This window comes from Martes martes (genome assembly GCF_963455335.1).
Source record: "Martes martes genome assembly, chromosome: 6".
Lineage (NCBI taxonomy): Eukaryota > Metazoa > Chordata > Mammalia > Carnivora > Mustelidae > Martes > Martes martes.
The window spans coordinates 8,436,063-8,460,035 of record NC_137893.1 but is presented as its reverse complement, the minus strand read 5'-3'; the positions used below and the strand labels follow the sequence as shown (position 1 = coordinate 8,460,035).

The 23,973-nt window shown below is 43.1% G+C and overlaps 1 protein-coding gene across 1 annotated transcript in view; it reads left to right on the top strand.

The window, feature by feature from the left end:
• Nucleotides 1–23,973, top strand: part of FNDC1 (fibronectin type III domain containing 1) — a gene marked incomplete at its 5' end in the record, with an annotated part of 104,833 nt that overhangs the window by 60,730 nt on the left and 20,130 nt on the right. Inside the window, 6 exons of the mRNA XM_080806910.1 lie at nucleotides 1,087–3,807; nucleotides 5,591–5,691; nucleotides 7,927–8,038; nucleotides 8,976–9,410; nucleotides 21,672–21,740; nucleotides 23,421–23,564. Of these exons, the coding sequence (XP_080663036.1) occupies nucleotides 1,087–3,807; nucleotides 5,591–5,691; nucleotides 7,927–8,038; nucleotides 8,976–9,410; nucleotides 21,672–21,740; nucleotides 23,421–23,564 (3,582 nt within the window). The remainder of the gene's footprint in view (nucleotides 1–1,086; nucleotides 3,808–5,590; nucleotides 5,692–7,926; nucleotides 8,039–8,975; nucleotides 9,411–21,671; nucleotides 21,741–23,420; nucleotides 23,565–23,973) is intronic.

Below are 23,973 nucleotides of genomic sequence, written 5' to 3'. Positions count from 1 at the left end.
AGACTGTATTTTCTATTTCTTTTAATTTAATTTTATTTTTTCAGTGATCCAAGATTCATTGTTTATGTACCACACCCAGTGCTCCATGCAACCCGTGACCTCCTTAATGCCCACCACCAGGCTCACCCATCCCCCCATTCCCCTCCCTTCCAAAACCCTCAATTTGTCTCTCAGAGTCCACAGTCTCTCATGGTTCCTAGACTGTGTTTTCTTTTCTGCCTCCCCGTATTTACACCAGATGTTGGTAGCTGTCTCCTGCATGGTGTGTTGTGAGGATTCACAGTATGGTGCAATATTAAACAGTTCTGTGCTGGAAAAATTGGAATAGATGAGGTTTGCTCCCTCTGGGGCCCCCATTGCCATATAAACTCTCCCCACTCTTGCAGCATCCCTTCCTGCATTCAGCCCTGCTCTCAGGAAAGAGTAAATTGTAGGGCACCTGTAATAAAATGTTTTGCCTACCCCAGGAGTCTTTTGAGTTCAGGCCTTATTACAATGTATCCATTATTAAAGGGATTTTAAGTAAGAAGGAGAAAACAAATACAGACATGTTAGGGGGAATAGGGAACTCTTTGCAATGCCTTAAATATTACAGATTTGTTGCTCACTTGTCACCTGCAAATCACACACAACACATCCCCATTTAGTTTTGAGTGTAGATCTTCAACACTTTTTACCAGGCTTATGTGTGTTTCTTCCCTACGTCACTAAGAGTGGCTATAATATATCTGTAGTATCCTGACAGTTATATTAAGAAAATCCTACATAAGATTTTGCATTCACAAAAATCAATGGATTACTTTAAAGTACTCCTTTCAAAATTTCTGCAAATAATAAGCTGCAACATAATGATTCAATTTATAGAAATTTAATACACATTTTCTGGACTATATCATTACTTAAAGTAAAAGAGATCTTTAAAAGAGATTGCCATAATTTGGAAAATGTGTTCAATGTCTAAAGAATGAGAAGTTATTAATTATAATGACTAATTATAAATGCCTCCACACTGCCATCTGAAATACTCACCTGATGTTTCTCAGCTTTCAATTTTTTTGACGGCAGAATCTTTAAAATCTATTATAGCCAGTTCTGGTGAGTCCGATGTGCAGCAGAAGACCCATGCTGAAGATGACTGGAAATCTGAAAAGCCAGAGACTTCTCCCAAAGTTCCCGCTTCCACAAAACACACTCATTTGCCTGTTTCTCCCCGAGGCAGAAACGTCAAGAACCCGCTTCTTGACTTGAAGAACAAAATATTGGCTAATGGTGGGGTGCCCAGAAGACCCCAGCTGCACCCTAAGAGGACTGAAGTTTTGGATCTTCAGTCGACAGAAATCACTGATGAGGAGGAGCTGGATTCCCAGGGGGACCCACCAACGTTGCCCTCAGAGACCCAAGAGCGGAAGCCACAGCAGAGGCCACCAAGTAGATCTGTCCCCCCAGTCCTTGCTCCTGGGAGGACCCCAGTGGGAGTGCAGACCCCAGTGTTGCCCCGAAAGGAAGGCGCAGACCAGGGTGGCTCCTCTCTGCCTTCCCACCCTCATCCAGGGACGTCCTCGTCTGCACGTCACACACCCATTGAGGGTAGCCCTCGCCGCCCTTCAGGGGGGCCCTCCACCCATCTGCCCCCCAGCTCTACTGACAATGATTCAGTGCGCCAAGAGGAGGACGAGCCAGCCACCGGCTCCCAGGACCCCAAGGACGGGGCCTCCCAGCGGCTGCCTCCTAAGAGCACCACCCAGGCTAGGCCTGCCCTGTGGCCCAGCCGTCAGGCCACCTCGAGCGCCCTGCGGGACAGAGGCCCTGGGCACCACAACACAAAACCAGCGTTGCCGGCGCGGAGAGCACCCCATTTTGGGGGTAGGGAGGAAAATTCGGGTGCCTCAGTCTCATCCTCGAAACTTTCTCCACCCCAGGAAGGGTCATCTCGGCTGCTGCCCACAGAACCACACCCCGGGGCTCCACCGTCCAGGGGCTGGAAGGATGGTCAGGACACCCCAGCCTCCAAGTCCAGTGTGCCATCACAGTCCAAGTCTTCCTGGTCTTCTGGTCTCTCCTCAAGGACACAGGTCTCTGAGCGAGAGGATGCCTCTGATGGGAATGGTGACAATGATACAGAAGATAGAGGCAGGCAGGCTGAAGCCACGGCCCCAACGTCTCGGGCCCGGCTACCCGCAGGTCCGCCTGTCTCCGGGCATTTCAGTTTGTTCAGAAACAAGCCCTTTGCTGCCCATACGAGATATCCAAGCCGGGCTGGCAGCGGCCGAGGACCCCGATTGCATCCCTCCAGCTCCCCGCCGTCCACCGTGTCCCCCCGAGTCCACTCAAGGGTGAATTCTCACCCAGCTTTGGACCACAGGCAGGGCTTGGATATCCGTGGAGACGGTGCAGAGAGCGAAGCGGAGGACGAGAAGCCACTTCCTGCCACCGTGGTAAACGACCACGTGTCTTCCTCCTCCAGGGAGCCTGCCTCCCTGGGCGTGGACCATCTAAGAAAAGGCCCGCAGAGAGGGGCGAACCTTCAGCGGAAGGAGCCCCTGGCGGAGAACCCCAAATTCGCAGGGACTGAGGCAGGTGCGCATCCTCAGGGCAAATCCCTGGCCTCCAAGGCGCTGGACGTCCAACAGAGCACAGAAGTGGGTGTGGAGGGCGGCTACCCCAAGGCGCAGCTGGCCCCCGCTCGGCGGCCCGCGACTCGGTCCCAGCACCACCCCGGGCCGGGCGTGCCCAGAAGGACCGCACCCGGCCAGGGGCTGGGTGCCGGGGCCTCCGCTCCGGAAGGGCAGCCTTCTCCCGCGGTCTCCGTGTCGCAGCCGCAGCCCCGCGGCCCCCCGAGCAAGGAAGTGGGGCGTCCGCTGTCCAAACCCAAGGCCGAGCTGCCCCCGGTTGGGCGTCCGCACCCCGCGGCGCCCTCCTTCCCGGACCCCTACGCGGCCAGAGGCAGTCAGACCCCCCACAGGGCAAGCTCCCGAGGGGTGCTTCCCGCGTCTCCCCACCATCGGGACGAGGATTCCGGGGGCAGATCTGGCGGAAACCACCACGACAGCACAGAAGCAGAGGCCCGAGCCGCCCGGGCGCCCACACACCCGGCCCGAGCCAGGGACCCCATCCTGTCCCTTCCCAAACCCCGCCAGCTGGAGGCTCACGCAGGAGGCGCAGGCGACAGTCACCTCCGCAGACCCTCAAGCTCCCCGCTGAGGCCCGGCAGCCCCCGCCACTACCCCCACGCCCGCCCCAGGGTCCCGGGCCGATTGGGACCCCAGGCTGTGGGGAACAAGGACCGCGCTCCCCAGGCCGCGCCGTCCAAAAGGGAGCCCCTCACGTCTAAGTCTCAGCAGTCGGTCTCGGCAGAGGAGGAGGGTGAAGACGCGATGTTTTTTAAAGGAGGAAAGGACAAGGACCCTCTGTCCTCCTCTGTTCCAAAGTGGCCCTCCTCCTCCAGTCCCAGGGCCAGCAAATACGTGGATGGGAACATCGCTAAGGACAAGACGGACCCTGCAATTGTGCTCTCACTCCCCAGGGTGGGCTCCCCCCAGGACGAGAACGACACTCCTGTGAAGCGTCCTCCTCCTCCCCCCCCAGGAAGCTCCCCGAGAGCCTCGCACCCCCCGCCCAGACCCGCCCACCGCAGCCCTTCCACCCCGAGCCCCACCACGGGCACCCCGGCCCGGGAGCGGTACACCACCCGCGCCCCTCCGGTCTATTCTTCCACCACCCCTATGCTCTCCTTGCGCCAGCGCATGATGAACGCCAGATTCCGGAACCCCCTCTCGCGCCAGCCGGCGAGATCCCCTGCCAGACAAGGTAATTCGTTTTTAACTTAACGTTCTCTTCGGGGTCCTCAAAAGGGTTCGTAGCAATTCTTGAGGGTCTTTTATTTTACGTTATTGAGTCTCTGCTCCGTCCAAGCACTGTGTTAAGAGCTTTACAGATGTAACTGATTTCATCCTCTCAACTGCCTCTTGTGTTGTGTCTCCTGGTTTTCCCATGAGTGACTAGGGGCCCATGGATCTGAGCGGTTCGCCGAGGTCAGACAGCTCTGAGGGCTGAGCTCCATTCCAGACGTGCTAATTTCCCAGGCCTCTGCCATGCCTCTATCACATACTACCTCTTTACATTCCCCAACATGTGCTCTTAATCTGTGAAAATGCTTCACAGTCATGATGCCAAACGAGGTTCCTGTATTTTAGGTTATTTTTAGCTGCTCACCGGCCAGGGTATATTTAAAGAATCCACAGAAAGGAATTAGGTAACTGTGTAGGCTGGATCTTGTTCTTGTTGATTCTGCGTATAAAACTCTCAACATACCCTGGGACAAACTCAATGTGTTGGGTGTGAATTGCTTAGATATTGCAATCAGTGAGTGTTATTTAAAACCTCCAGAAAATGCACGTTAAAGATGATTGTCATACGGAGGATTAAGAGGCAGATGTGTGACTTGCATTGAGGACACCATGTAGACAGCTACGAATTGGCGTCTACATGGACCCAGGGCAGGATCTAGGGTGTTTAGTCCATGTCTGCATTCAGTTTGGTGACACCTTGTGCTCTCCTTGCATGGAATTGGTACTTAATGGAAGATTCTTGAACCAATGCATTAGTGTTTGTTAGTCTGTACTATGTATTATTACCTTAGCCTGATGTAAAAAAAAAAAAAACAAAAAAAAAACCAAAAAAAAAAACCAAAAAAAACAATGCCCTATGGAGAGGACAGTTTACTTTTTATTTTTTTCAGTTTACTCTTAAAATAGACTATTTTAAGCAAACCTTAGACCCTGATAATAGATGTAAAATCCACATTCCCTTGTATAGAGCAGAAATTCAATTAATATTTAGTTTTCATTAGCTATTTGAGTGAGAAAAGTAAGTCTCTGACCCTCAAATAGTTGTCAGAAAGCCCAAGTACTTTATGCCACTGGTGGGGCTGGATCAGAGTGCTCCCAGCACAGACCTCGAGTGACTGTAGCTGATCAGAAATGCCAAGAGACGAAGAGGACGGGCAGGTGCTAGGAGCAGACAGAGCAGGAACTGAAGGGGCAGCTAACGGGACCTTCTACTTTATCTCTGAGCAGACACTTCTCAGGCAGCCCTACACAGGCCAGCACTGAGCATTTACACTTGGTGACTGATGATTGGACCTGATTCAGCTAGAAATACTTGTTGGGTTTAGTATAATCTGCTAAGAAGAGCAAAACAACATCTAGTATATTTTAGAGAGTTTCTCCATCCTTCCAACTTTCCTTCCCTCTATATTCTAAATGGTTAAAATAACACGATAGCCACTACTGTCTTAAGCTTTATCTAGAAAACTTGTGCTGGACTCTTTCCTTTCCCCAGTATTGTCAGAAAACTGTCACTTTATTGTACTCTTCATAGACATTCATATTTGGTACTTAGAAGTCACAATTTAAGACTGTAGTCTAATATATACTAATTACTGTCTTAAAATTCTGTTTAGTATTTGTCTTCGAAATGATGTGTTACTACTTAGAGTTTGGTATGAAGCCAACTTTACAAGAGTGTTGAGTTTACCAGATTCTGGCTTTGTTGTTGTTGTTGCTATTGTTTTCTTTTGTGTGCCGTGTAGGTTATAATGGCAGACCAAATGTAGAAGGGAAAGTGCTTCCTGGTAGTAATGGAAATCCAAGTGGACAAAGAATTATCAATGGCCCTCAAGGAACAAAGTGGGTAGGGTAAACTTCTTTACACATACGAGTTGTTTTCATGCTGTTGGGAAGAGAAAAGTGGTGGGCACTGTGTAGCAATAAACGAAATGGTCTTTTGTATTCTTCTCCACTTTTAACCACTCATACATCAATATATTCTTATATTGCTTCTTCCTGTGCTCAGAAGGATCTTTTATTCTTCTGAGTGACTAGTTCGTGTTTTTCTCATAACTAATAAGATAAGTGGGCCTTTACTTCCTGTTTGCTTTGACTGGTTAGGAAGACCACACAAATATTTTTTCCAGCCCCCAGCAATTACGTAGATTCTGATGCTTAGCTCCTCAAATGGACTTCTTTTTCTCCACCTCTGTTAGCTTCGTTTTATTTTTATTTTTTATTATTTGATTAACTAATATACACATTTTTGTCCAAATTGTCTCAGATCCTTTATAAAAGAAAGCAGGTTAAAAACAACTGAGCAAACCAAAAACCTCTGGATCAAATAGGCAATTTTTATTAGATCACCTTTTGAATTTTCCAATGATTGTCGTTTGAATGAAATAAAAAATAACTATCAGTATTTTATTGTGTTTAAGCTAAATGACTTTAACTTCTTGGGGTTAAATGTTTAGGAATTTTTGGTAATTTAGAGGATAATGGGCAGAACACTGTACAATGTTCAAGGATTTAAAAGACTTTTTTTCAGAGAATCACAAAATTATTCATATTTTGACTGGAAATTCCTAGTCACAAATTCCCCTTTATAGCGGTAAGGTTTAGGAAAACATTGAGAGACTTCATAAAATTTTTAGTCACAGGTAACAAGATACATTTTATCATTTCTTAAAGGAAAAGGAATTTATAAAGGAAGAATGTATATTAAAGTCAAATGTTATTTAAAAAATTTCACATTGAAGCAGTGTGGATCAGAGTTCAAAAGAAGGGTTTATATAAGTATATTTTATTTTTAATTACTGAGACAGCACCCAACAAAGTGGCCTTCTGGGAGGGGTTCCTCCAGGGACCTACTGTGCAGAGTCACAATTCTCAGACTTTATGGAGCATCAGAATCTCTGGGGGCGTGTCAAATAAGGTTTGGAGTAGGGCTAGGTAATTAGCATATCTGACCAGTGAGGCTGCTTGTTCAAGCCATAGTTAGAGAACCACCAGTGTGGAGTATGAGTTTGTTCCTTAACAGGGATAATAATAGCTCTTCCCCCCAAAAGTTTTATAATTTCTTAGAATATGAAAATTTTGCCTACATTCTCTAATAGGCAATTTAATTACAAATTAAATTGTTTTTGTTATAGCAACTTCAGTGTTTGACATTAACAGCCAGATGGAAACATTTCATTCTTTTTAAAAATTTTAAAAATTTTTTTAATCGAAAACAAAGATTTCATTAACATACAATGTGTTATTTGCCCCAGGGATACAGGTCTGGGAATCGCCAGGTTTACACACTTCACAGCACTCTGCATAGCACATACCCTCCCCAATGTCCATAACCCAACCACCCTCTCCGTACCCCCCCTACCCACCGGCAACCCTCAGTTTGTTTTGTGAGATTAAGAGTCTCTTATGGTTTGTCTCCCTCCTGTTCCCATCTGAAACATTTCATGTTTTTAATACACTAGAAGTACATGTTCATGGCAAGAAGTTAAAACAATTCAGAAATATATGCAAAGATAATTTCTAAGCTAATCAACATCCCAAACCACTCCCCAGTGATAACCACTGCTAACGGTTTGGGATATATGTATCCAGATTATTTTTCTCTGCAGTCTTAAACTTATATACACAAATGAATATATTTTTATTTCTGCAGAATAATCAGTCCTGTAATCTGCGTCTGTAGCAGTTAATGTCAATATATGTAGAATTTCCAATTCCTTTTCATTGCCCACTAGCTTTCCACTGTGTAGATGGGCCATATTTTATTTATTCCCTTCCCTCCACTGATGAACACTTGTTTCCCTCTTTTCAGCATGCACACAGCATACGAAATGGTAGCAGTATTATGAACATCTTTTGCATATTTGAGAAATTGAAAACAATTTATATATTCTATGGTTAAGCCATTATAATACGAAATGGTACTGTTTCGTACTTTGTTCTTATTAGGCCTTGTGAATGATGCAGACAAAAGTAATATTTTCTACTCACATTATGGTTTCCTTCTGCGGAGGCTTCTTGGATATGTTTGTGCAGGTAGATTCATGCTCAGTATATTCTTTAATCTGTGTCATGGTTTTAGGTCGTGGATCTGGATCGTGGGTTGGTGTTGAATGCAGAAGGAAGGTACCTCCAGGATTCACAAGGAAATCCTCTTCGAATTAAACTAGGAGGCGATGGTCGCACCATTGTGGGTAAGTGAGAATTGTTTTAGGTAACAAAAAGTGTTCTGAACTAGCTATGGGATAACAAATCCCTGCCATTTTTAATGGGGCCCTCGGTCCAGTTACTTTTAGCCATGTGGAAAGGAGTGTCCCAAAGGGGCAGAACTTAGCTTTTTCCCTGATACAACTGTAGTTCTACTCTTGCCTCCAGAAAAGGTGGCATTTGACTTCCTTCTTGAGATAGGGCAGCCCAGAGCAGCAGGTGTCAGCAAACGACAACACAAAGACCAAACCCCGGCTGCTGCCTGTTTTTTACTGCCTGCAAGCTCAAAATAGTTTCTTCGCTTTTAAATGATTGCAAAAACAAAACAAACAAAAAAACAAAAAGAAAAACAAAAAACACACCAAAGAATAGCAATATTTGTGACATGTGACAATTATTTGAAATTCACAGTTTAGTGTCCATATTCAAAGTTGTATTGGAACATAGACACACTCCTTTGTGTACTCTCGGTGCTGTTTTGCCCTGCAATGGCAGAGTTGAGAACCTGCAACATGAAGCTTAAAATATCTGGCTCTCTCTCTTCTCTGGCCCTTTACAGAATAAGTTTGCCACTCCGGGTACAAAGTAACACTCTTCTTCCTTAGGTGTAGGAATCAAGAGGAGGAAAGAGTTACTTCTCTGACTAGAGACTAAGAGTTATTTCAGGGCAATGGGGCATATCGATGAAGCATTTAGAGGATTATATAAGGTAATTCAGAGTAAGGGACAATGTAAGACGGCGAGAAATTACTGGATAGCAGCCGATACTGCTACCTCTGCTGAGTATCCTTTTAATGTTTCCTTTGCTTTTTACTGATTCAAATATAAGAATCCATAAGCTTGGAGAAGACACTTTGCATTTGGTTTTTACTTCCTCTGGATGATCTCATCTTGTTGCACAGCTTTTGTCTGATTTTGTTTCAGATCTGGGAGGAACGCCCGTGGTAAGCCCTGATGGCCTGCCCCTCTTTGGGCAGGGGCGGCATGGCAAACCCGTGGCCAGTGCCCAGGATAAGCCCATTCTGAGTCTAGGAGGGAAGCCTTTGGTGGGCTTGGAGGTTGTCAAAACAACCACTCGTGCCCCCACCACAACCACACGACCCACCACGACGACCCCGAGGCCCACGACCACAACCACCCGCCGCACGACCACGACCACCACTACACGTCCAACGACCACCACTACACTCCCAACGACCACCATTCGAACCACTACGCAGACGACCACCACCACTACTACCACCCCTGAACCCACTACCCCTGTTCCCACCTGTCCCCCTGGGACCTTAGAACGGCATGATGAAAATGGCAACCTCATAACAGGCTCCAGCGGGGTGCCAGAGTGCTACCCTGAAGAAGGTAATGGCCTTCCTTGTAATGGTGGCCCACGTAACTGGCATGCTTCATTTTCAAGTCAGGTCACAAAGGGTGTAGGAAGAGGTAAGTAGGGTGTACAGTGGAATGGCAACAAGAGGCATTTCCAGTCCCACATGTTTGTTCAGCGGTATGTGTCACAACCAGGGTTGTCAGATTTAGTAAATAAAAGTACAGCGTGGGACATGCTTAATGTGAAAAATTATTTGCTGTTCATTTAAAATTCAAATCTAAATGGGAATCCTGTGTTTTATCTGGCAACCCTTATCACAAACCAAATCAAAAAATTTAGCTAAAACACGGAACATTATGAGTATGGATGAGCGTTTCCCCAAGTGTGTATTACTGGATATTAGTAGATTTGTATGCATTATATTAAAAAAAAAAGTTCTGTAATTAGCTATGTGATTTAAACAAGGCTAATGATTCTTACTGTTGGATCATTCAGATCCTTGAACAGTCTCATTGTGAATTTCCTAGAAAAGTATAGTGTCCTGAATGCTTTCTCAATCTGCTCTTCCTTTGCAAAATGCTAATCCTTGAGCGACTGGGCTCTGGTGGCAGCAAGGGTAGGACTGCTTTCCACTGGGTAGGACTGTGCTGTTTGCTCTGCTACGAGACATGCAGTCAGGACTATCCTCTGCCCCTACCGTGTCTTCCTGCTGAGAATGGCCAGTTTCTCCTGAGGAATGGAAGCGAGGACACTTCGGTCAGGTCCCAGTGGACGGGCAGAGTCATCATCTTTTCTGCTCAGTCCCTGTTCAGGGTGCTTTGGAAGAGGTCATCGTACATTGGTGTCTGGCCCAGAGGAGAAAAATTCCTCTTCTTTCCCTTAGGTGGAAAAGAATCGCCACATACACTATGAAACTTGTGTCTTTTTAAGCTGATGCAGAGTGAAGATGATTCATTTCAGGAATCATTTTGCACACCCAGAATTCTTTACACAGCCTTCTTGACCGTGATCAGCTTGAACTTGGATGCTGTATTCAAAATGGGAATTCTTTTTGAAGTCAGCCTTCCTGCAGAAAAGCTCCAAGGAAACAGAGACATCGGACCCACCTAAAAATTCACACCAAAGAATAAGGAACCATGCTGAGAGGAGAGTCATTGGGGAGAAGATTGACACACTATCATTTTCCCCAGGGAGGAGGATTTGGAATTTACCTTTGGATTTCTGGTATGAAAACATTATGTACTTCCCTTGACCTTACACTTCTGCATACACTGATATGTGTGTGTGTGTATGTGTGTGTGTGTTTTAATCAAAGTATAATTGGAACAGATATTTTCTTAATAATTGTTTGCAAGCAGGAGAGTGACTATTTTGGCTTTGGATTGAATTACTACTATTATTATGAATATTTTGCGTTTTCCTTTGTCTAAGAGAGCTTATATCATATTCTTTTCATTTACTTTGAATTTTGGGACTTTTATGTGGCATGAAAGTCAATGTTTTTCTTGGTATTTTTGTTTCTTCTTCTTCTTTTTTTGGCAAATCATGATGTATGTGTATTTTTTCACTTCACTTATGTCATCATCCATCCACTTCCCTAGCCTAGGCCAAATTCGTAGCCAGGTGTTATTTATAATTTGCCTCTAGGCAGCATTTTCAAAATAAGTACAAATCAATACAAAGTCTTGGGAAAAAAGTAAGTTTGTGGAAACTTAGGATCTTTATATAATGTTATGATGTACTAGAATTATTATTTTAAAAACATTCCTGTATGGCTGACCTTCCTTTTTTATTTATGCTGCTCCACTAACAACTTTATTTTATTCCCTGTATTAATTATAATTGTAGTTGTTTTTATTTTAAAAATTTTAAATTATAACTTTCTCGAGATTCGATTCACATACCATAAAGTTCACCCTTCTAAAGTGTACAGTTTAGTGGCTTTTAGTATAGTCACAGGATTGTGAAACCACCACCACTATCAAATTCTAGAACAATTTCATCACCCCCCCAAAGAAACTCCATACCTATTAGTCATTACTCCTCATCCCCCCCTCCTGCTAACCCCTGGGAAACCACGAATCCGCTTTCTGTCTCTATGGGTTCGTCTCTTCTGGACTTTTCATATAAATGAAATCCTACAAGATGTGGACTTTGTGTCTCGCATCTTCAGCTCAGCGTGAATTGTATTCAAGTTTCATCTACGTTGTAGAGTAGATCTATACTTTATTCCTTTTCCTGCTGATCAATATTCCATTCTGTGGATAAACCACATTTTATCCATTTATTGGCTGATGGACATTTCAGTTGTTTTCGCCTTTGGCTATTATTATGAATAATGCTGCTATGAACAGTGTGTACAATTTTTTTAACACCCGTTTTCAGTTCCCTAGGGTATACACTTGGTAAGAGAGATGCTGTGTCCAGCGGTAACTCTGTGTTTAACGTTGGGAGGAACTGCTAACGTGTTTTGCTCAATGGCTGCACCATTTTGCCCTCCCACCATCAGCACATGAAGCTCCCAATTTCTCTGTATCCTCACCAACACCTTGCTTTTCTGTCTTTCCGATTCTTGCTATCCTAGTGGGTGTGAAGTGATGTCTCTCGGTGGTTCTGATTTCCAATTCCCTAATAACTAATGCTATGGAGATGGTGATTTTGTATACCTTCCAATGATAGGTTCTGAAAGGGAAAGTGGGCAGGATTATGTTTGGTGCCTTAGGTCAGCCCTGATGTAGAATTGAAGTAAATTTATTTGAAAAATGTTTCATCTTTATCATTGTGGTGGTGATATCATTATGAGAAAGTTCATGTGGTAAACTAGAAAGGATAGAGTAACTCTTGTTTTTGTTATTCTGGCTTCATTCACAATTTTACAAAATAAAATTCACAAATGATGATTAATCATCTAGTGCAGGTGGATTGGGTTCTCTGGGACACACAGAAGAACCACAGATGACTGCCTGCCTGTGCCCCTGAAGGGCTTGCGTTTGAATTGAAACTACCGTGGACAGAAACAACTCACTCTCTTGTCAGAAAACCAAATTGTTCATTTTTATCTTTTCTTAAGATTTTGTTTATTTATTTGAGAGAGAGAGTGTGTGTGTGCATAAGGGGGCAGTGGGAGGGGCAGAGGAAGAGGGAGAAAGAGACTCTCTGGAGCGGGGAGCTGGACATGGGGCTCGATCTCAGGACCCTGAGATCATAACCTGAGCCAAGGGCAGAAGCTTCACCGACTGAGGCACCCAGGCATCCCCCAAATTGTTCCTCTTTAAAATAACATGACACAGGGTAACGATTGTTTTGCAGTAACCCGGAGAGCTCTCCAGGTCTGAAACCTCAGTGTCTCCTTGGACTTTCATCTCGTTGCCAGACCTCATTGCCCACTCACTCATTCTCCAGGCTTCCTTTTTTTTTTTTTCCCTAAGTTTTAATTTTAATCACCAGGTGCTCAACATGAGAAGTTAATTCCTTAATACCCATCACTCATTTCCTACTCAACCCCCCACCCCGTAACCATCTGTTCTCTAGAATTAAGAGCCTGTTTCTTGCTTTCAGTCTCTCTCTCTCTCTGTCTTTTCTGCTTTGTTGTTTGTTTTGTTTCTTAAATTCCATGTATGCGTGAAATCATATGGTATTTGTCTTTCTCTGACTTGTTTTGATTACTATCATACTCTCTAGCTCCATCCATGCTATTGCAAATGGCAATATTTCATTCTTTTTTACAGTTGAATAATATTCCATTATATATATCTACTACTTCTTTATCCGTTTATGTTTCAGTGGACATTTGGGCTGCTTCCGTATCTTGGCTATTGTACATAATGCTGCTAAAAACACAGGGGTGCCTGTATCCCTTTGAATTAGTGCGGGGTGTTTTTTGTTGTTTTTTTTTTTTTGTAGTTTTCCATAGCTAGATAAGTTTTTTTTAATTTAATTTTATTTATTTTTATTATGTTCAGTTTTCCACCATATAGTACAGCATGAGTTTTTGATGAGGTGTTCAATGGTTCATTAGTTGTGTAAAACACCCAGTGCTTCTGTTTTTGTATTCTTTGGGTAGATATCCAGTAGTGTAATTGCAAGATCTTAGGGTAGTTCAATTTTAACTTTTGAGGACACTCCACAGTCTTCCACAGTGGCCGCAGCATTTTGCATTCCCACCAACAGTGTAGCATTTTGCTTTCCCACCAACATCCTCCCTTATCTTGTGTTTCTTGTGTATTTTATGTTAGCCATTCTGACAGGTGTGAGGTAATATCTCATTGTAGTTTTGATTTGCATTTCCTGATGATAAGTGATGACGAGCATCTTTTCATGGGTCTGTTGGCCATCTGGAATGTCTTCTTTGGAGAAATATCTTTCATGTCTTCTGTCCATTTTTAATTGGATTATTTGGGTTTTTTGGTGTTGAGTTATAGAAGTTCTATTTTTTTCCTAAAGATTTTATTTATTTATTTGACACAGAGAGAGATCATAAGTAGACAGAGAGGCAGGCAGAGAGAGGGGGAAGCAGGCTCCCAGCTGAGCAGAGAGCCCGAAGCAGGGCTCAATCCCAGGACCCTGGGATCACGACCCGAGCCAAAGGCAGAGGCTTTAACCCACTGAGCCACCCAGGTGCCCCTAGAAGTTCTTTATATATTTTAGATACTAACCCTTTATCAGATATGTCACTTGCAAATATCTTCTCCCATGCAGTAGGTTGCCTTTTAATTTTGTTGATTGCTTCCATTGCTGGGCAGAAGGTTTTTATTTTGATGTAGTCACAATAGTTCATTTTTGCTTTTGTTTCCCTTGCCTCAGGGGACTTTTCTAGAAAGAAGTTGCTATGGCCGATGTCAGAGAAATTACTGCCTGTGTTCTTTTCCAGGATATTTATGCTTTCAGGTCTCAGATTTAGGTCTTTAATTCATTCAGAGTTAATTTTTTGTGTATGGGGTAAGAAAATTGTCCAGTTCCATTCTTTTGCATGTTGCTGTCCAGTTTTCCCAACACCATTTGTCAAAGATTAATCAACCATATAATTGTGGGTGTATTTCTGGATTTTGTATTCTGTTGTATTGATCTATGTGTCTGTTTTTGTGTCAATACCATACTGTTTTGATTACCACAACTCTGAAGTGTGATGCTTCCAGCTTTGCTTTTCTTTTTCAAGATTGCTTTGGCTATCCATGGTATTTTGTGATTCTATACAAATTTGGGGATTATTTTTTCTAGTTTTGTGAAAAATGCTGTCAGTATTTTGATAGGGGTTGCATTAAATGTGTAGATTGCTTTGAGTACTATAGACATTTTAACAATATTTGTTCTTCCAGTCCATGATCATGGAAGGTCTCCATTTGTTTGTGTCATCTTCAGTTTGTTTCATCACCATTTTATAGTTTTCAGAGTACAGGGTTTTCACCCTTTTGGTTAGGTTTATTCCTTGGTGACTTATATTTTTGTTGCACTTATAAATAGAACTGATTCCTTAATTTCTCTTCCTGCTGCTTCATTACTGATATATAGAAATGCAACACTTTCTATATGTTGATTTTATATCCTGTGACTTTACTAAATTTGTTTATCAGTTCTAGCAGTTTTGGGGGGCTTTTTAAAAATTTCCTGGTTGACCCATTCATTGTTTAGTGGGATGTTATTTAACCTCTATGTATTTGTAGTCTTTCTAATTTTTCTTTTTTTTTTTTTTTTTTTGGTGGTTGACTTCTAGTTTCATAATGCTATGGTTAGAAAAAAATGCATGGTATGATTTCAGTCTTTTTGAACCTGTTGAGGTTTGTTTTGTGGCCCAATGTGTGATCTCTTTTGGAGAATGTTCCATGTGCACTTGAAAATAATGTGTATTCTGCTGGTTTAGGATGGGATGTTCTGAATGTATCTGTTAAATCCATCTGGTCCAGTGTGTCATTCCAAGTCATTGTTTTCTTGTTGACTTTCTGTTTAGTGATATGTTTGGATTTCAGTGCCATCCATTGATATAAGTGCAGTGTTAAAGTCTTTTACTATTACTGTATTATTATTGAGTAGTTCTTTTATGTTTGTTATAAAAACAAACATTTTATGTATTTAGGTGCTCCCATGTTGGGTGCATAAATATTTACAATTGTTGTATTTTCTTGTTTGATTTTCTCTTTTATTATTTTATAGCGCCCTTCTTTGTCTTTTGTCATAGTCTTTGTTTTAAAGTCTATTTTGTCCAATTTAAGTTTTGCTGCTCCAGCTTTCTTTTGATATCCATTTGCATGATAAATCTTTCTCCATCCCCTCACTTTCAGTCTGTAGATGACTTTAGGTCTAAAACAAGTCTCTTGAAAGCAGCATATAGATGAGTCTTGTTTTTATCCATTCTGTCACTCCCTGTCTTTTGATTGGAACATTTGGTCCCTTTCCACTTAAAATAATCATAGATAGGTACATATTTATTGCCATTTTATTACTCGTCTTGTGGTTGTTTCTGAAGATTCTCTCTGATCCTTTCTTGTCTTTCTCTCTTCTATGGTTTACTTGTTTTCTTTAGTGATATGTTTGGATTTCTTTCTCTTTATTCTTTGCACATATATTAGTGGTTTTTGATTTGTGGTTACTATTAGGTTTGTGTATAACATCTTCTGCATATAGCAGTGTATATTAAGTTGATGGTTATTTAAGTTTGAACCCGTTCTTTTCTCCTCTCCCCTCCATGTTTTAGATATATGGCATCATACTTTTACATCCTTTTTTTTTGTGAGTTCCTTGGCTTATTTTTTTACAGAAATATTCATTTTTACTGGTATTATATTTCTTTTTTTTAACTTTATTTTATTTTTTCAGTGTTCCAAGATTCATGTCACTTTTGGTTTTCTTTTCTATTCGAAGCAGTCCCTTTAATGTTTCTCACAGGGCTGGTTTAGTGGTTATAAACTCCTTTAGTTTTTGTTTGTCTAGGAAACTCTTTATCTATCCCTCTATTCTGAATGATAGCCTTGCTGGATAGAGTATTCATGGCTGCAAGTTTTTCCCACTTAGCACTTTGAATATATCATGCCACTCTCTTCTGGCTTAGGAAGTTTCTGCTGAAAAATCTGGTGATAACCTTATCAGGTTTCCTTTGTATGTAATTGTCTTCTTTTGCTGCTTTTAGTATTTTTTTCTTTATCACTAGATCTTGCCAATTTAGTTACAATATGTCTTTGTGTGGATCTGCTTTTGTTAGTTTTTGGCAGGGGGCTGGTCTCTGTGACTCTTGGATCTGGATTTTTGTTTCCTTCCTCAGATTAAGGACATTTTCAGCTATTATTTCTTCAAATAAATTCTCTGCCCCATTTCTCTCTCTTCTCCTGGGACTTCTATAATACAAATGTTATTACATTTGATGGAGTCACTGAGTTCCTTAAATTTATTCTTGTTTTGCGTATTCTTTCCTTCTTTTGTTCAGCTTGATTACTTTCCATTACTCTGTCTTCTAGGTTTTTAATTCATCCCATTGCCTCTTCCAAACTGCTGCTTCTTCCATCAAACATGTTTCTCAATTTGTTTATCGAGCCCTTTATCTCTGCTATGTTATTTCTTATCTCCATGTTAATGGTCTCACTGATGTCTTTCCCTCTTTTGTAAAGCCTGATAAGTATCCTTATGATCACTACTTTTATACTCCATCAGGCATGTTACTTATATCTGTTTTGCTTAGATCTCTGGCTGTGACCTCATTCCGTTCTTTCATTAGAAATAAATTTATCCATCTTCTCATTTTGTTTAGGTCTCTCTGACTATTTCTCTGTGTTAGGAAAGTCAATTATGTCTCCTGTTCTAATGGCTTTATGAAGAAGAGGTCCTGTATTACCCTGCAGTACAGGGTCCCCTGTTCACCAGGGCCTGATGATTCTGAGAGTATCTTCAATGTGGGTTGCATGTGTTCTGCTCTTGTGTCCTGGCCATGTTATCCTTCAGGTCAGCCATCTGCAAAGGCTCTCTTTGCCTGTTGTGAGTCGTGTTTGGTTCCTGGCCTAAACGTATGAGTTTTGACTCAGTGTGCTCTGGTCTGCTTGTGAAATGAGACCTGTCACCATCACTGCCAGAACTGAGACTTTGCAAAACTCCCAGGTCAGAAGATGTGGTACTAGCAGTGGTTTGGGCTGATCTTCCAGTGGAGGGGGTCTGCCATGCTGGGACGGAAGAAACTGTGACTTGGGGGATGGTGGTTCTTCCAGGGGTTGGGGCTTGGTGTAAGCAAGTTAGGTACCCAGTGTTGGCACTGTGCTGGTTCTTGCAAGTAGCCCTGTGCTTATGCGGAGGGGTGGGAGAGAGAAACGATGCCTGCCAGTTCCTTTGCTCCTGGGATGGTCTCTTTGTGAATGTGGTCTCTCTGGGATGCACTCTGAGATGAGTGAATAACCTCCTCATTGTGTGCTCCAGGTAAGCTTCAGATCACTGTTTCCATGCTGTGTGTCATGCTGTTTGCCCAACTTTCTCTATAAGGGCAGTCTTAATATCCTCTGGGCTCTCCCAGAGCCAAGCCCACTGACCTTTAAAACTCTAGGCTTTAAGGCCTCCTGGTTGTCGGAAGTCCCAAAATTGGCCTCTCTCACTTTCTAAGCCGATTGCTATGGGGATTCATTTTTCCCATGCACTCCCCTGTGTGCTAGTCCATCTCTTGCCTATCTCTGTGACCATGGCTCCCTTCCCACCACAGTAGCCATGGTTGTTTCTCTTCCAAGCTGCATCTCTGCACTTCCGATCTTCTCCAATGTGGGCGTCTCTCTCCCTTTAGTTGCGGAACTTGTTCTGCCAATCTTCAGGTTGATTTCTGGGGTATTCAGAATATTTGATAGTTATCTAGTTGTATTCATGGGACACATTCCCTAGGGTCCTCCAACTCTACTACCATCTGCCCCTCCCCTTCATCACGCTTCCTAGATTTGCTTCATTCTCTACATCTATAAGCTAGGCCTGTTGGCCCGATACTTTTTGTTATTCTTTACTGGGCTTCCTTCCATCAGCCCCCACTTGCCTGGGGATACCACACATAGTCCCAGTCTCTTTCATCATTGGAATGAAACTTGCCAGGGCCAATGTTAGAGAGAGGCAATGGAGCAAGCGTCTTAGGCGGGAATTAGTTTCTAAAGATGGCTTATAATTTGAAAAACAGTCAAAATTACTCTGGAAAATCCTGTGCATTATCTATGAAATACAATGGAGTTTGTCATTTGTTGGTGAAACAACTCTTAGTGGCCTTGATATTTATTTTGTAAATGCTGTAATGATACTGAAAGCAGAGGGATGCTTTCAGTAAGAGGCTCTGTCAGCTGAAGGACAGTCCCAAGGTTCTCCCTCACACATGAACTGCAGAACCACCTATGTCCTGTCTCCTCTTATTCTGCTCTCCGGTTTGTGTTTTTCTCATGGCCCTTCTCTTTTGTTGTATTTAGTGAAGTCCATAATGTACACTCACAAGTGCTGGGGCTCCATGTGTACACAGTCAGTGACACTTTGGCCATAGCACTTTGCAGGCCAGTAGTCTCAAATGTTTGTTGTGGTAGTGCTTATGATCTAGCACCTGCATTAGTGATCAGCAAATGAATACCTGTCCTTCAAGACCCCTGCTCCACAATCCCACCTAGTCACCCATTTGTTATTATATCCCACTGGTGAAGTCCTAAAATTTTGTTTCTAGCCCATCAATTTTAAAATCATTTTTTCAGATCTCAAAGTCTTGGCTTCCCTGGTTAAATCATGCACTCTTTTCCTTTAAAACATTGCTTTAAAATAACATTCTAGGAATAACCTTGTGTCATTCAACAATTCCAGTAATTCAAGCAGTATTTACGTACTTCCTCATTTGTTATACATGCCATATGTGTATGTATATTCCTGGAAGCATATTATATGCTTGTTTTCCGTGTTTTGTTGCTTTTATTCTTCTTGCTTTCTTGCCATACACACATGTGCGCGCATGTGTGCACGCGCGCGCGCGCACACACACACACACACACACTTTTTTTTGCTTGATCTCACCCCCCCATTAAATAACAAATTCTTTGCAGTAGAGACAGTGCCTTCTGCTCATCTCACATTCTTCATGGTACCTTATTACTTGTCTTTGGTTATCTAAGCAATAGCTTAATCTATAGGCACTCTCCGTTTTTCTAACTGACAAGTAAAAGCCAGTGGTCTTTGTTTTTCAGGTTCCATTTCTACAGTGGATTAGATGCTATCATGCATGTGTGGAAATTTTGAGCCAGCTGAACATCTTCAATAATTTGTAACATGATCTTGGGCTGTGTTTCAGAAGAACATCAGTCATTATGGAAAATGAGTCCACTCACTCACAGCTCACTCTGAAAACAGAAAATACAAGGAGAATAATCGAAAATTCACTTGAGCTGGACAAACTTTATAATTTACGAATATCCTTGGTTTTCAAGGGCTGTCCTGCCTTTTCTTCAAACTTCTACTCAGAATTTTTTTTTTATAGTTTTGTTAAATATCTCTGGAGCTAAGGCCTTAATTTTTTGGTGCTAGCTTGCGCTCAATTTTTTTTCATAACCATTTGGGTAAACTACTCGAAGAATGAACCGTACTACTATGTTGGTGGCTGCCAGCTGTGGCTCTTTTATGTAAAGAGCTGGAAGCTTTTGATGATGATGCTGAGTTGACGTATAAAGTATCTAGTTTTATGTAGTTCCCAATGCTTCAAAATGGCAATCAGGTGGGACAAATTCTGAGGGTCAATTTAAAAAAAAAAAACACACAACAGCTTTCTTCCATCTGGAATTTACTTTTACTTGGAGCCAAGATGGTGCTATTTTAGGAAAATTATGCCTGACTTTATTTGAGCTTAAGTGGAAAAAAAAAAAGAGCACTAAATCACTCAGTAGAATGTTTACTTTTGCCAGAAGACTTAACTGACACTCATTCAAGAAGTGATCCCAGTGTGTAGGTAAAAGGCATGATTTCTGTGGCCTGCTGCGTGCAGTTCCAGCACAAGAATTACACTCCACAGCGAGATCCAGCAAAGAAATGCTATCCTTTCCCCTTTTCCTCTTTCCTCTGGGATGCTAAAGTTATACAATTTATTCATTTTTGATCTGGCTAAAAATAAAAGAAAAAGAAATGAATGTGAACCAAGAATGAAGAAAAAGAAGACCATGTTCTTAAAAGTTAAATTGACAAGGGAAGGAAAATGGTACCCAAGGAAGCAATGGCAAAATAGCCCCAAACTCGGTGATGTGAACTTAAAAACTGTCTGATTTGAACCACCCCAGAAGTAATTCCTCTTGGATCCAAGAATATTGACGTTGGACTAACCTAAGGAAAAATTATGCCTTTTTTTAAAATAAAGATTTTGTTTATTTATTTGACAGAGAGGGATCACAAGTAGGCAGAGAGGCAGGTAGAGAGAGAAGGGCAAGCAGGTTCCCCACCAAGCAGAGAGCCCAATGCGGGGCTCGATCCCAGCACCCTGAGATCATGACCTGAGCCGAAGGCAGAGGCTTTAACCCACTGAGCCACCCAGGTGCCCCGAAAAATTATGTCTTAATAGCTGTTCTTGAAATGACAGTCCTGAGCCCTGAAGGGTGGATAGTAATTTACAACCTCTGTCCTGCTGACATCCATTGGCCCCATCAGAACACACCGAGGGCCCCTACCTAAATGGCAAAGCAGGTGCTAGAGCATCTCACAGGCCTGGGGCTGCGGGCTTCCTACCAGAGAGGGTTGGGGGTTAGAAGGGAAGCAGTGAGGCACAGGCAATTCACATTGGTGTGGTTTGCCAACGTAGAATATGGGAGAGGCAGGAAATCACCCTGCTTCCAGAACATGTGACTGTGGCAAGATTGCGGGGGTAAGGAAGATGGAGGCCTAATACACAAGGGAGCTCACAGGTGGAGGGGTTTTTGGACCCACCCTGAGCAGCAGTTTCCCACCCTCCTGCTTTCTGAGAATGTGTGTTCTCAGGCCTGTGACCTGCTGGCCTGGGGCCCTTCTCACGGCCTCCTGAGAGCTCCCTGGGCAGGCGGGTGAGCGGGCACTGTGTGCGGTGGGGAGGTCAGAAGGTGCTTTGTGCCAGAGAGTGGGTGTGCTAGGGGAGGTGGCTTTCCTCCGATTGCCAGGGGGCATTCTGGGTGCCTGCGCCCGAATGTGAAGGAAAGGAAGTCTGGATTTCCTGTCTGGGTTCTAATGCTCTCCCTTCTGAGAAAGCTGGGCGACGCTGGCCTGGCGACGGACCCCTGTGGAAGGATGGTGGGGACTGGACGCTGTGCCCGGGGCACGGTTCCCAGTCGCTGAGCGGAAACCTTTCTCCCTTTTTTCTCCACTAGATGAATTCTCAGGACTGGAGACGGACACCGCAATGCCCACGGAAGAGGCGTACGTTATCTATGACGAAGGTACCAACTGATTTTTACAGTTTGGATGTGGACAGTTTCTTTCACTTTAATTACTAAGTGGATGATCTCAATTTTCCATGTGTCTCTCAGAACTCTGGGCTGCATGGTAATGCTCAGGAAAGGTGGTTGTACCCTAGCTTCCAAGTTAGCCCCTAGTACTACTTGATCCAAAGGAAAACAGTGAGTTTCATATGTGAATGAAGCCTCCAGACGAGCACTTTTGTCCCCGTTCTCTCCCTGCCCCCTGGAACTCTGGAGCTGCTTGTCTGGGCCTGTGCTTCCACCAGCCCTTGTGAACTGACTTGGTTTAACCCATGACTCCGCTTCCTCTGTTGGCTCCTCTCACTGTTCTCTTTTCTCTCCTTTTCTAATTGTGTTTAAAAAATGCAGTGCTATGGGGGCACCTGGGTGGCTCATTCAGTTGAGCATCTGACTCTTGATTTGGGATCAGGTCATGATCTCAGTGTTGAACGATTAAGCCCTGCCTGGAACTCCACACCGGGCATGGGGCCTGCTTGAGTTTCTCTCTCTTCCTCTGGCCCTCCCCCTCCAACCACCCCCTGCTCATGTGCATGCCTGTGCTCTCTCACTCTCTAAAAAAGAAAAAGAAAGGAAGGAAGGAAGGAAGGAAGGAAGAAAAAGAAAGAAAGAAAGAAAGAAAGAAGAAAGGAAGAAAAAGAAAGAAGAAAGAAAGAAAGGAAGGAAGGGAGAAAGAAAGAAATGCAGTACTATGCAGGTGTTTTTATCACAAAATCTTTTCAAGCAAGGATAAGCTTATAAGACTGAGGATGTAATATGCTTTGGGTAGAATCTGGAGCCAGTGCAGTTAGTCTACGTATGACCCTGTGACCCTGTGATGGTTCTGTCTGTTTTATAAATTGTCTCTGCAGTTTTCCTGTGGGCATTTTGTCCCCATGTCAGGGCTGGCCTTTGATACTTAGGATATTCTCACTTTTGTGCTTCCTTGTCTGCCATTATCTGTAACTCCAGGGGCCCCAAAACCCCGATGTGAGAATAATGTCACCTTTGATGCAGTCATCGTAAAGCTTGATACGTGGTTTCATCCCACAGTTTAAGAAAAAACTGACTTAAAAGAAAAACAACAGATGTCAGGAGAAAAAAAAGAGTTTCTTAGCACCTCTGAAAACATTAAACTCCATTCTTACTTTCTTTTTATCTTTGAGCGGTTGAAAGGGAGCAGAGTTTTCTTTTTTAAATGTTAAAGGATTAGTTTTTTAATAGGATTCATTCCACCCAGTCCCCAGAAAAGAAGCCCATACCCAGAAGGTAAATTTTTTTTAAAAAATCAAGTTTATTTTCTGATGTGACTCTTTCATGGCTCTAAAAGAGAAAATTACTTAGGTACAGAATGTCCGGGGGCCAGTAACAGGAGCGTGCTAAACTGGATGAATTCTAAGGTTCTGTCCAGCTCTGAGTATAAAGCCTCATTTTTCTGCTCGTATGTGTTTCCTTTTCCTCTTCCTTTCTTTTATCTGTAGCTGCTTCTCTGAGGGGATTGAAGTAGGAGGGATACTTTTTCATTGGGAACAAATTAGGTTCAGGCATAGCATTTTGGGGGGGGGGTGTGTGTGCATGTGTGCTTTAGTCTCGAGTTGAATTTCGAGAAGTTATGCCCCTTTTCTGGAGGAGCCCAATTACAAAGCCTTTGTATCATTTCAGATTATGAATTTGAGACCTCAAGGCCACCGGCCACCACCAGGCCCTCCACCACGGCTGCGGTGCCTGAGGTCATCTCACCAGAAGGCTCCATTAGCTCCTTTCCTGGAGAAGAGTTCGATTTGGCTGGAAAGAAACGATTTGTTGGTAAATAGAATTTCCTTTGTCAGAGAAACATGGGTTTTAACTTTTTTCTTTGAGGAAGAGCATAACCAATTTCTTGACTTGGCCAAGGCAGCGCGTTTGGAGCAGAAGCTTTCCCAGAGTGAAGTTTCCATTCGGGGTGACTCAGTGAGTCAGTCCTGCTGGAAGGCATATTAGCTTGCTTTCTGCAGGAGTCATGTGAATGGGGTTGGCAGGAGAACATCTGGTATCCAATCGAGTAGAGCTTCGAGAGTCTGCCTCGTGTAGACCAAGGGTAAGGAACACTTGTAAACATCTTCAGGAGCAGAGAACATGACTGTTTGTGTTCTAGCAACTTTTCCAAGCTGGGGCTTCCACTGGGACTCACCTATACGTTGTTAAGTTCTTCCTCAAAGATGAGCTGCTTACCGAA